The sequence below is a fragment of the Molossus molossus genome, unplaced genomic scaffold (assembly GCF_014108415.1).
Source record: "Molossus molossus isolate mMolMol1 unplaced genomic scaffold, mMolMol1.p scaffold_m16_p_20, whole genome shotgun sequence".
In the NCBI taxonomy this organism is placed as follows: domain Eukaryota; kingdom Metazoa; phylum Chordata; class Mammalia; order Chiroptera; family Molossidae; genus Molossus; species Molossus molossus.
Window position 1 is genome coordinate 21,119,781 of NW_023425356.1, and position 13,343 is coordinate 21,133,123.

At 43.9% G+C, this 13,343-nt stretch overlaps 1 protein-coding gene across 5 annotated transcripts in view; it reads right to left on the reverse strand.

Moving 5' to 3' along the window:
* PIP5K1A (phosphatidylinositol-4-phosphate 5-kinase type 1 alpha) overlaps nucleotides 1-10,108 on the reverse strand; it is a 49,798-nt gene extending 39,690 nt beyond the window's left edge. For 4 of the 5 annotated variants that reach the window (XM_036271931.1, XM_036271935.1, XM_036271934.1 and 1 more), the window contains exon 1: nucleotides 9,593-10,108. In XM_036271931.1, the coding sequence (XP_036127824.1) occupies nucleotides 9,593-9,713 (121 nt within the window). In that variant the 5' untranslated portion in view covers nucleotides 9,714-10,108. The remainder of the gene's footprint in view (nucleotides 1-9,592) is intronic. The other variant, XM_036271933.1, reaches the window with a different exon arrangement.
* Nucleotides 10,109-13,343: the final 3,235 nt, after the last annotated feature.

Consider the following 13,343-nt stretch of genomic DNA (forward strand, 5'->3'; position numbering starts at 1 on the left):
CCGGAATAGAACCTGTGACTCATTGGTCCTAGGGTCAACACTCTAACCTCAGAGCCAAAGCAGCCAGGGCCCAAGTCCTTGTTTGTTTGTTTTTTCAATCCTCACCTGAGGACATTTTTCCTTTTTTTTTTTTTTCTTTTCAAACAGAGCAGGAGGGTGAGAGAGGAAGAGGAAGAGAGAGAGAGAGAAAGAGAAAGAGAGAGAGAGACATCAACGTGGAAGGAACACATCGAGTGGCTGCCACCCACACAACCCAACCAGGCAGGGCCAGGGAAAAACTGCACCCAAGGTACATGCCCTTAGCGGGAACCAAACCTGGATCTCTCTGGACCGCAGGCTGACACTCTAACCACTGAGCAAAACTGGAAAACTGGCTAGGGCCCAAGTCCTTCTTTAAAAAAAACAGTCCCCTGGCCCAGCTGGTGTGGCTCAGTGGTTGAGCCCTGACCCATGAGGCCACCCGTTCAATTCCCGGTCAGGTCACATGCCCAGGTTGTGGGCCCAATCCCTACTGGGGGGCATGCAGGAGACAGCCAACCGATATTCTCTCTCATCAATGTTTCTGTTTCTCCTTCTCCCTTCCTCTTTCTCTAAAATCAATAAAGAAATAAAAAGCAAGCAAACAAAATCTCCTGGATAAGCCATCTGTGACAGAGAAGTAACTGAGATTTGACAGATTGCCACTGCATAAGTCTATTTCCAAACCTGGCTCTATCTTGAAAAAGCAATATGTCTTGCTGGATTGGAATGTATATGTTTCAGCAGAGAAAGTCTAACTTTAATAATATCATAATGAGCCCAGCCAGTGTGGCTCTCAGTGGACTGAGAATAGTCCCATGCACCAAGAGGTCACCAGTTTGATTCCCGGTCAGGGCACCTGCCTGGGTTATGGGCTCGATCCCCAGTGGGGGACATGCAAAAGGCAGCCAAAGTTTTTATCTCTCTTTCCTATCCCTTCCTTTCGCTCTAAAAATCAACAAAAATATATTACACACACACAATGAGAATTAATTGCCCACAAAATGCACCCATTCCCCAATCCCAATGCAAGGAAGTCTCTGCCATCTCTTTTCTACTGGTCTTGTCAATGAAAACTTGAATCTTCCCAGCCTTGTTTACCTACACTGTGCACAAGTAAGCTAATATACTCTAGTCCAGTTAATTATATGTATATCCTAAAATAAAAACCTCTTCCCATTCTCTCCTAACTTCCCCGCTTACCTTCCCTTAGCCCACTCCCCATCAACGTCACTGATTCTTTGAGACAGTGCTTATTCTGGATTAATTCCCAAATGCTCAGTTAAGAATACAAGGCAAATAATAAGATATACTGAATTCTACTAGGAACCTGCCCTCCTCTCTTTCTGTCAAAATCTTTCTCAGACTGCAGCAATAAGGAGACTTTCCAAGAATCAGATGTTTATCAATTAATACATATTGTATACAGGCATTACAAATGAATAGAATTGAATTTCACAGGAGAGAGGGAAAAAAAAATGATTGGAGAAAAAGTTTAAAAAGATGGAGGACTTGAAAATCAAAGTTCACTTCACCAGAAAACAGTTAAAAGAAACAATGGCTCAGTGGATTAAGTGTCATCCCACAGACTGAGTGGTCCCAGTTCCATTCCCCATCAGGGCACATGCCTGGGTTGTGGCTTGATCCCTAGTAGGGGTTGTGCAGGAGGCAGCCAATCGATATTTTTACCTCTCTCCATAAAAAATCAATAAAAACCTATTTAAAAAAAAGAAAAAAAAATAGCCCAGCCGGTGTGGCTCAGTGGATTGAGTGTCATCCCATGGACTGCGAGGTCCTGGTTCGATTCCAGATCAGGGCACATGCCCAGACTGTGAGCTCAATCCCCAGTAGGGGGTGTGGAGGAGGCAGCCAGCCAATCGATGTTTCTCTCTCACATCAATGTTTCTATCTCTCTCTCCCTAAAATAATCAATAAAAACATGTTTTTTTTTAAAAAAAAAAACAGTAAGAAGCTCTTAAGAGATATCAATAAAACAGGATCAACACAAATGTAGAAACTAAACACTGCTCTCTTTTAATAGGAAAGGGTGGAGAAGTGAAGTGCAATAAGGGAAATGGGCTAGGAGTTTTCTTCAGGAAACACCATCAGTCCACTCTCTAAGACTGAATGGTGGGCTGAGGTTTGGAAAAAAGACACAAATTCCCTCTGCTAGGCTATTAGAAAACAAGCATACTTCCTGAAGTACATTTTTATCCCTGATCAAGAAAATATAACCAGTAAAAAAGAAGAAAGAGAGAAGAGGAAAAGGACAACTTTGGTCTTGTTGCTTTATGTCAAATAATATCCCCAAATCCTAAGAACTATGCAGCTTAAATGAGAAAATACGTTGGCCTGCGGTCCGGAGAGAACCGGGTTCGGTTTCCGCTAAGGGCATGTACCTCGGTTGCAGTTTGTCCCCAGCCCTGGTTGGTCGTGCAGGTGGCAGCCACTCGATGTGTTCCTTTCACATCGATGTTTCTCTCTCTCTCTCTCTTCCTCTCTCTCCCTCCCACTCTATCTGTACAAAAAATGGAAAAATGTCCTCGGGTGAGGATAAAAAAAAGAGAGAAAATAACCACCTTCCTTCTTTCCAGTTCTGTCTTTAGCCTATTGTTATCTCTGTTGTTCACTTCACAGGCTATAGCTTCCATTATATTATCAAAGAAAAATAGGCTGATAAACTATGTAATAGCTTGTAGCTAGCACATATTTGAGCAAAGTCATTAATCAGAAGAGTTTAATATCAACCTAGAACAGCACACAGAAATTAATAAGCAAACATACTTATTTTGATATTCAGAGGCTTAAGCAGTAATGCCAGAAATGGTTAATCAAAAACTGACATTCCACCCTGGCCGTGTGGCTCAGTTGTGACCCATACACCAAAAGGTCAGAGGTTCAATTCCCTGGTCAAGGCACATGCCTAGGTTGTGGGCTCAATCCCCAACCCTGGTCCCCAGCTGGGTCAGGGTGCATGTGGGAGGCAAATGATCAGTGTTTAGTGGTTCTCTCTCACATAGATTGATGTCTGTGTCTGTCTGTCTGTCTGTCTCTCTTCCTTCCCCTCTCTCTAAAAATCAATGTTCTTGGGTGAGGATTTAAAAAAGAAAGACAAGCCCTGGCCGATGTGGCTCAGCAGTTAGAACGTCAGCCTGTGGTCCAGAGAGACCCGGGTTCGGTTTCTGCTAAGGGTACGTACCTCAGTTGCAGTTTGCCCCCGGCCCTGGTTGGGTCGTGTGGGTGGCAACTATTCGATGTGTCCCTTTCATGTCAATGTTTCTCTCTCTCTCTCTCTCCCTCCCTCCCACTCTATCTGAACAAACTATGAAAAAATGTCCTCGGGTGAGGATAAAAAAAAAAAAAAAATTAAAAAAGAAAGACAAGCCCAGCCAGTGTGGCTCAGTGGATTGAGCATCGTCCCATGGACTGAGAGGTCCAGGTTCCATTCCTGGCCAGGATACATGCCTGGGCTGCAGGTGCGATTCCCAGTTGGGGATGTGCAGGAGGCAGCTGATCCATGTTTCTCCCTCACATTGATGTTTCTATCTCTCTCTCTCTAAAAAAAATCAATAAAAACATATTTAAAAAAAGAAAAAAGAAAGACAAAAAATAATGACATTCTGATGTCAGTTTTCTGGCAGAAATCTACCAACGGGGGAAGGAGGGTAGGAGGGGTTAGGGTGGTCAAAGTCCTCTAAGAAGAAACCAAACAGAAAAATTTCTTCCTCTTTATAAATGGTACTTAGTGATATTTTGACTACATGATATTCTGCTCTATCTCTATATTCCCAAATTTCACTTTAGTTACTCCAGTAAACTGGATTAAATTGTATTACTTTTCACTAGCATAGAAGAATTGAAGGGAACAGGATCAGCCTACAAACAGCTTACACTGTACACAAAGAAAAAAGACGCCCCCCCCCCCCCAAAAGAAAGCCCTCAACAAAATCCCTACCATTTGGAGTTATCAGATTACAGCATAATTTACTGGTGGAGCCTCGCTGGGAAGGAAAAACCACTAGAATCAAGGTCCTAAGCAAAATGCTTCAATCCTGTGTCCTCTGAGGTTTCCCTCAGTAGTTAAGAAAAAGTCAAGAAAGCTGTAAACTCTCCTCCAAATCACTGTGCTTATGATAAAATCATATATGTAAAGGATGATAATTTCAGCAATGTTCTGGTCTTAAGCAAAAGGAGTTACACGTTCACGATCTTCTAAGGTTTCCAGTTATTTTTCTTGGGGAGTCACATGTGATTTTATCACACAGCTCTTATTTCAGGGGAGCTGTGTACACCTTAGCATTCTAACTTCACTTTCTAACTCCTCCACTAACTTCAAATCAAGTCTCTAAAACAGAAACATTTTACTGCCTTCAGTGGCTGAATTTCAAGTTCTTGATAGACTAGTCAAACTAGATGGTCACACTGTCAATGGCACTTTATCAGGGCTGATTTTCTTTCCTTTTTCTTTTTCTTTTTTATCCTCACCAGAGGACATTTTTGCATTTATCTTCAGACAGAGCGGCAGGGAGAGAGGGAGGAAAAAGAGAGAGAAACATCGATGTGAGAGAGACATATTGAGTGGTTGCCACCCACACGACCCCAACTGGGGCCGGGGACAAACTGCAACTGAGGTACGTGCCCTTAGCAGGAACCGAACCCGGGTCTCTCTGGACCGTGGGCTGATGCTCTAACCACTGAGCAAAACTGGCCACGGCTATTTTTTTTCTTTATTGATTTGAGAGAGACAGGAAGGAGAGAGAGACAGAAACATCAATGAGAGAGAATATTGATTGGCTGCCTCCTGCATGCTCCCCACTGGGGATTTGGCCTACAACCAGGGCATTGTGCCCTTACTGGGAATCGAACTGGCGACTTCTTGGTGCATGGGTCAACACTCAGCTGCTGAGCCACACTGGCCAGGCAGGGCTGATTTTATTTTTACATGGTGCTGCCACTGTCCAAATAATGAGGATGGGGAACAAAGGAATAAATTCCCTTTACTCACCAAACAGCTGAGACTAGATGGCAAACTGCATCACCTTTTATTAACAACCAAAGTGTAAGTTAAGGTCAAGAACATGAGGATAGCTGCTGTAAGCTGATATTCATTTATAACTGCTTCCTCCAAAATCCAAACATGGTAATTACTCCAATGGGAAAAGATGTCAAACGTTGCTCAGAGCTTATGGTTTGCTCTACCCTTGGTATTTCACTTGTCATTAATATAAAAGACCAGCTCTGGCTTAATGGCAAAAATCACCTAGACAGGGGCTTAATACTGGCAGGAAACAACTGTTTCAAATCACCTATACTTCCTAATTTGAATGCCAAAGATTTTAAGCCTCCAAAGGTTATGAGTGGCTTATTTAAAACATCAGTCATGCCCTGGTCGGTTTGGCCCAGTGGTTAGAGCGTTAGTCCGCGGACCAGAGAGTCCCGGGTTCGGTTCCCGCTAAGGGCACATACTTCGGCTGCAGTTTGTCTCCGGCCCCGGTTGGGGTCGTGTGGGTAGCAACCACTCGATGTGTCTGTCTCATGTCGATGTTTCTATCTCTTCCTCCCGCTCTATCCGAAGATAAATGCAAAAAAGTGTCCTCGGGTGAGGATAAAACATAAAAATAAAACATCAGTCATTCTGCCCTGATTCCTGATGCTATTTTGTATCCATTTCCAACACTGCCAGAGAATCTTGCTTTTAGTTTTAGGATTCAGAGTTTCACCAAAATTTAAGTGAGTACAGCTAAACATCTAAGAATAAACTGGTTTTAAGATGGTTAACACACACACACACACACACACACACACACACACACACACACCCTACTTTGAATTTCTACAAAGCTAGCCTTCTAGATTTTTTTTTTATCCTCACCCGATGACATTTTTTCATTTTCTGTTTAGACAGAGCGGGAGGGAGAGGAAGAGAGAGAGAGAGAAACATCGACGTGAAAGGTACACATCGAGTGGCTGCCACATGCACGACCCAACCATGGCCAGGGACAAAGTGCAACATAGTTAGGTACGTGCCCTTAGCAGGAACCAAACCCAAGTCTCTCTGGATTGCAGGCCGACGCTCTAACCGCTGAGCTAAACCAGCCAGGGCTAGCCTTCTAGGTTTTAACAATTTAGGAAATCATAAACCATCACTTATTCCTGCCAATATCCCATCTCTCCAAGTACCATCCAGACAGAGCACCACTCTCCTCTAATCACAAATAAACCGATTCTTAACAGCCTCTTTTGCATCAGAATCACACATCCTATACTCTTCAATATTTTATTAAATTAAATTTACTAAGCACAAACCTAAGTGAAAGCCCAAACCTAAGTGAAAATGCAGATACACAAAAAAGTCAACATTGTGTACTTCCACTTAATAATCCCATGTTTTCAGGAATATTTACGAACAGAATTTTTCGTAATTTCTTTTTTTATCCTCACCCGAGGACATTTTTTGCATTTATCTTCAGATAGAGCAGGAGGGAGAGAGGGGTGAAGAGAGAGAGAGAAACATCGATGTGAGAGACATACATCAATTGGATGCCACCCACACAACCCCAACCAGGGCCTGGGACAAACTGCAACTGAGGTACGTGCCCTTAGGGGGAATGGAACCTGGGACTCTCTGGTCCACAGGCCGACACTCTAACCGCTGAGCCAAACCAGCCAGGGCTGAATTTTTCTTAATTTCTTAATCCAACTGTTTCATTTTTTGCCAAAGAAGCAGAAAAGGTAGGTGTAAGAAACAGAATAAAAAAGGACTCTAGCCCTGGGCGGTTTGGCACGTACCTCGGTTGAAGTTTGTCCTAGGCCCTGCTTGGGTTGTGTGGGTGGCAACCACTTGATGTGTCCCTTTCAGTCAATGTTTCTCTCTCTCTCTCTCCCCCCCTCCCTCCCACTCTATCTGAACAAAAAATGGAAAAATGTCCTTGGGTGAAGATTAAAAAAAAGGACTCTAAAGCTATTCATTTTGGACATTTTTATACCTTGACTTCAGATATCAATATAGTAGTCAAGGTTCTGTCAAGTCAACTGAAACTAGTATTTGACTTTCTGGTGAAAACACTATAGGAAAAAACATTTACATGATCTGAATTACTAGCCTTAGGATCTGCCAGAAAACATAAAAACATACAAAAATATCAAATAGTGACATCTCAAAACAACAGGACTTGCTCTGACTGATTTGCCTCAGAGGTTAGAGCTTTGGCTACAGACCAGAGGATTTTGGGTTTGATTCCCAATCAAAGGCATGTACCTGGGTTGCAGGTTCGATCTGGATGTGGGAGGTAACCAATCAATGTGTCTGTCACATCAATGTTTCTCTCCCTCCCTTCCACTCTATCTAAAAATCAGTGGGAAAATATCCTTGGGTGAGGATTAACAAAAAAGTTAAAAAGACAGGATTGACTTGGACAGGTAGATCAGTTGGTTAGAGTGTCATCCCACTATGCCAAGGTTGTGGGTCTGATCCGTGGTCAGGCCACACACAAGAATCAACCAATGAAGGTATAAATAAGTGGAACAATAAATCGATGTTTTTTCTCTTTCTCCCTCTCCCTCAAATCCTTAATAAGTAAATAAGTAATAAAAAAAAGACAGGACCAACAGAGATGGAAGAGGAGGAAGATGTATCAGTAAGTGACAAATAAATCCTTCCTTTTACTCTTAAATCTGTCCACCTGTCCAATACTTCCATGAGCTGGAGGCTGAGTCAAATTTTGGGATATAAAAACATGGCTTTTAAGATTAACCTGGTTTAAAAAAAAATTAACCCAGTTTCTAACAGAGAAAATACCTGACTTGCCCAGATGGTGTGGCTCAGTGGACTGAGTACCGGTCCCATGGACTGAAAGGTCCCAGTTCGATTCCCCATCAGGACTCATGCCTAGCATGAGGGATTGACGTCCAGTAGGGGGCATGCAGGAGACTTCCGATAGATGTTTCTCTCTCACATCAATGTTTCCATCTCTCTCCCTTCCTCTCTCTCTAAAAAAATAAATTAAAAAAAAATATATATATAAATACCTGACTTAGTAGTTAAGAAGTTTATGGACTACACATGACCATTCTTCTTTCTTCCATTGGAGGAGGGGGTAAAGATGTCTTAAATTAAAGACCTGATATATAAAAAAACTGTCATTTTTACCTGATCTTTCTTCATGCTTAGATGCAACATGAGTTGTTTGGCTCTCTAATGCTTTTACAGGAAAGGCAAAAATCACCTCTCAAGGAACTAAAAATAGATGTACATAAATAAAACTGCAGCTTATGAAGAAGATATTTGTGACTAGTATTAGCTCATCTGAGCCGGAATATGAAAGGTGGAACCCTCTACATATTTAACCAATTCAAAATGGCAAGGATTCAATCTCAGGTCTAAGGAAATGTCAGCATCTCAAGTAAAGCATCCAACATCTGGTGGCCCATCCTGTTCACTGTCGAGGCAACAGCCACTATGGAACACAAGACATTTCTGATGTAAGCTCTACAAGAGTTTCTGACTCAAACTCCCACCATACACATCCCAACACCACACATTTTCCCTCCTACACACAATCTGTTGTTTTTCTTGTGGGCTCCTCAGACCTCTCTCAATCTTCAATAGTTTCCAACTACTTTAAGTTATTAAGTGCCTGGCTCCATTCTCCAAGTGCCAATTTCCTGATGGCCTAAGCATTCTTCCAGATCATTTCCTATTATGCAATATTCCCCCACAGCACTCAAAGCCACCCCCTCCCCCATCCTACTCAGGTCTAATTCCCAACATCACTCCCCTCAGCCTTTGTGCAACTCAAGACTCCATTCCACCTTCTCCTTATATTTTTTCGGGGTATTTTAAACCTAATTTTCCACATTCTTCAGACTCCCTTCAATACTACCCATTCCTTCCCAAAGTTGGTCAGTCTAAAGATAGGTGTCATCAAGGGAGGCTGTTTGATCAAATTTGTGTTTGTTCCAGCATGCGGGGACGGGGGAGGGAGGCGGTAAGGGCGGGGACACGAAGTGAAAAGGAATGACGCATTCTCCAAGGGAAAAGATGTCTCCATCAACTCCCACCCCCAACAAAACCCCAATTCCCTAAACTCCCCAGCTATCAAAAGCGTCCCACCACTGTTTCATTCCGTTTAAGTCCCATGGCTTATTTCCCACATTTTCAATTAACCCCACAATCAACTTGGATTCTGCCTGCCTCTCACACTAAGTAATTCCTCTCTATTTATAAGATCTCCATTTACTTTACTCTTCCCTACTCCCTTCGGTTTCTCTGCTGTTCCCTCCTACCCCCATCGTCAGTCTCCACCCCTTCCTGACCCTACTTCTTAAAGTCCTCAACTCGGTCTCCTCCAAAACAGCCAGCGTTTTTGACAGCTTCCCTTTTCTCAATCGAATCCATCTTTTCCTCAGACTCCCCTGCCCACTCAGAAAGCCCTGCAATTTAAAAGCCCAACCCTCTGTTCTCTTTACCGGCAACTCTTCGGACATCCCCAGCTACAAGTGCCCTGCCAGGTCTCGCTCTAGCTCCCACCGCACAGCCGTCATCAGCCCCATGTCCACGACCCGCCCTGGTTACCTGAAGACGATGTGCAAGCAGGAGCCGCGGGATCCACGGATGAAAACCCGACCGCCGACTGCCCAGAGGCCGACGCCATCTTGGCAGCCCCCTCCCCCTCAGCGGCCTCACTCCTTTTCATTCGGGCTCTTCCTCTTCTCGGAGTCGAATCTTCGCCACCTCTCTTCACAGAATCTGCGTTCTGACGGCCACCTTCCCGCCCTCTCTGAAGCCTCTCTCTCTCAGACACGGCGGGCAGGCTCCCGGACCAGCCCAGGGCCGCACCACTTGGCTGGCATGGGGACAATCCACGTCTCGCACCCTCTCCACAACTTTAACCGCTTTCCGCCGGAGCTGCTTTTCCCTTTCACAATGGAGTAGGCTCAAGCCGGCGGCTGGGACCCCGCGTCCGGACCAAACCACACCTAAAGCAATAAGGGGGCGTGAGATATCCCAGCAGAGCGAACGCCCTCTCCCCCTACTCCTAGCCACAGCCTGTTTATCTCCCAACCCCAGCGCTCCACTCCTGGTGGCCAGCGAAACCCAGGCACTGCGCATGCGCCAAGCCTACCGTTCCATCCCACTTAATGTAGGGGGGAGGGAGGCCCTGAAAGGAGTAAAGCCAATCGGAAGGCCATTACTGGTCACATGGTGCGGGTCCCTCATGCCTTAACGAATCCACGAGTTGAATACACGCGCCCAGGTCCGCAGACAGTCCCTATGGTGGCTCGGTGGGTCAATTTAGTGCGGCTCTTTAAAGAACTGAGTTGTGTTGCTTAAGCTCATTATGAGTTGGCTCAGCGGACCCTCTCAGTTTTACAGCTCAGGAAAGAACTCCCCACAGACTCTCTAGTGTCAAGTCAGAGACTTTAAAAAGCAGTCAACTATCACAAAACATCACATGCCACCAAGTATCCTTCCGGCTCTACTGCCTTGTTTACTATTTAGTTTAACTGTGCAGGCATGTCTTGCCCTCCTCTGAATGCCATTCGAAACAAATCTGCACTTCGCCTCAAGCACAATGCAGGGCACAGTGATGGAGTTCAGTAAATATTTGATAAGTTAACAAAGACCTGTTAAAAAGGAAGGTGAACAGACCATATTACAATCTTCCCATGATCCAGGCCCTTAGCCTCTCTGTTATCTGTGCTTTAAAGTGTATGGAGACACACACAGAAATTCTCCATTTTAGTCTAGTTTTCATACTAACCCAGCTCATTTTTTTTTTTAATCCTCACCCAAGGACATTTTTCCATTTTTTGTTCAGATAGAGTGAGAGGGAGAGAGAGAAAGAGAGAGAGAGAGAAACATTGACGTGAAAGGGACACATCAAGTGGTTGCCACCCGCACAACCCAACCAGGGCCGAGGACAAACTGCAACCGAGGTACATGCCCTTAGCGGGAACCGAACCCAGGTCTCTCTGGACCGCAGGCTGACGCTCAAACCACTGAGCCAAACCGGCCAGGGCCCAGCTCATTTTTTAACAAAATACCCTGAGGGGAGGCTGATGTAGCTCAGTGGTTGAGCATCAACCCATGCACCAAGAGTTCACCGGTTCCATTCCAGGTCAGGGCACATGCCCAGGTTGTGGGCCAAATCCCCAGTGGGGGGCATGCAGGAGGTGGCCAATCGATGTTCTCTCTCATCGATGTTTCTGTCTCTCTCTCTCTGTCCCTTCCTCCCTTTCTAAAATCAATAAAGAAAAAAAAATTTTTTTTTAAAACAAAGTACCCTGAAGCTGTGAACTCTGGTGGGTATCTGAAGACCTGTCTTTCTCTGAAGAGCCTGAACTACTAGAGAGCAACCACTGTTTGGTTCACTCTTGTATCTTCAGGCTACTGGGGTGATGTGACTCTACATAGTAGAGCCTCAATAATTATTTGTGAAATGAATAAATGAAAAGGAATAGAAAAATCCTAGGTTTGGTAGCTCCCAAGATGGCCTGGTTATCCTCTGTCTGAGTCTTTCTGGATCCTCAAAAAGGAACCTAGGACCTGACCGGCCAGAAAATATCCCTAGGTACTGACCACTGCCTTCATCCCTCCCTCATTAAGATCTAAAATAATTGCCCAGCTGGTGTGGCTCAGTGGTTGAGTACCAAGAGGTCACTGGTTTGATTACTCGTCAAGCCACATGCCCAGGTTGTGGGCCAAACCGCCAGTGGGGGACATGCAGGAGGCAGCTGGTTGGTGTTTCTATCTCTCTCTCCCTAAACAATCAATAAAAATACATTTTTTAAAATAAATAAAATAATTGTTTCCCTACTGCCACCTGCTGGATTATTCATCCTCCTTTTGGTACTAAAGGGTAAACAAACTTTCAATGATTGGACTGCATTTGTAATACCATAGTAATGGAATTGTGTAGCAGTGAAGTATTTTATGATTATCTATACTTAGATACACACACCCATTACCAAACTAAACAGTACAAAAAATAGACAGGTGGGCGCACACGGTCTAGCACAGAATTTGGCTCATAGATATTCAATAAACAGTTGTTGAATAAATTATATTTCTTTTCATAAAAGGCATGGAGTTGCTACCATTTTCTGAGTTATTTTAGAAATGAGCTGTAGAGCCCTGGCTGGGTAGCTCAGTTGGTTAGAGCAAGTCTCCATATGCCAAGGTTTCAGGTTCTATCCCCTGACAGGACACATATAAGAATCAAACAATGTCCTGGATGGTGTGGCTCAGTGGATTGAGTGTCATCCCATGGACTGAAAGGTCCTGGTTCAATTCCCGGTCAGGACACATGTACCGGTTGTTGGCTCGATACCCAGTGTGGGGTGTGTAGGAGGAAGCCAATCGATGTTTCTATCTCTTTCTCTCCCTTCCTCTCTCTCTCTAAAAAAATCAATAAAAATTAAAAAAATTTTTAAAATGAATCAAACAATGAATGCATAAATAAGTGGAACAATAAACAAATCAATGTTTCTCTCCCTTCCTCTCTCTAAAATCAATACATTGTTTAAAGTGTTTAAAAAATCAGCTGTAGAGGTAAAGTTGTTTCTGATTTAAAAACTGGAAATAGACCAAAAATTGATTCACTACAGCAGAAAACAGGAGTTTTCTCCCTGGGAATTGATCTATGAATCATCCGAAAAGAAGAGATTGGTATTTTGCAGTTTCTTTCGGGTCTTCGTTTCTCTTTTAGGGATGAGAAAATGGCTACTGTTACTCCTACCACCTTGTAATTATATCAATCTGGTTACTTGCTTGTCTCCCTCATAAGACTATGAACGCTATAGAACAAATATTACATCTTATCCATTTTTATATATCAAGGATCTAGAATAGGTCCTGGCACAGAGTATTACCCAATACATGTCTCCTGAGTATATGAGTGAATGAAGGCAAAATTCAAAAAGTTGGGCTAGTGGTGTCTCCCATCTTTTCTCCCTAAACCTTGTCTCAGCTCCCACTCCCACTCAATCCTTGGTGTGCTCTGAGTCATGGAGCCACTCTTGCCAGGTAACATTCCTGGCATAGCAGAACTTTGGTGACGTCGAAGGGTGTGGAAGTAGAGGCAGAGTAGGACATGTTGTCTTGGTGCCTTCAAAGATATGGAAAAGGGAGTTCACCAATATAGGCTTTGGAAAAGGGGGACAATCTAACGATCTCAAAAAAGGGCCACACAGATGTGAAGGAAATAGTGCACACACACACACACCACAGCTTTATTAAAGTGAACTTCATGCCTTAGAACAGTTCCTAAGGTCAGAATGAAGGGGCTAGGGACTGCCAAGATCAATGTAGAGGCAAAATGAGA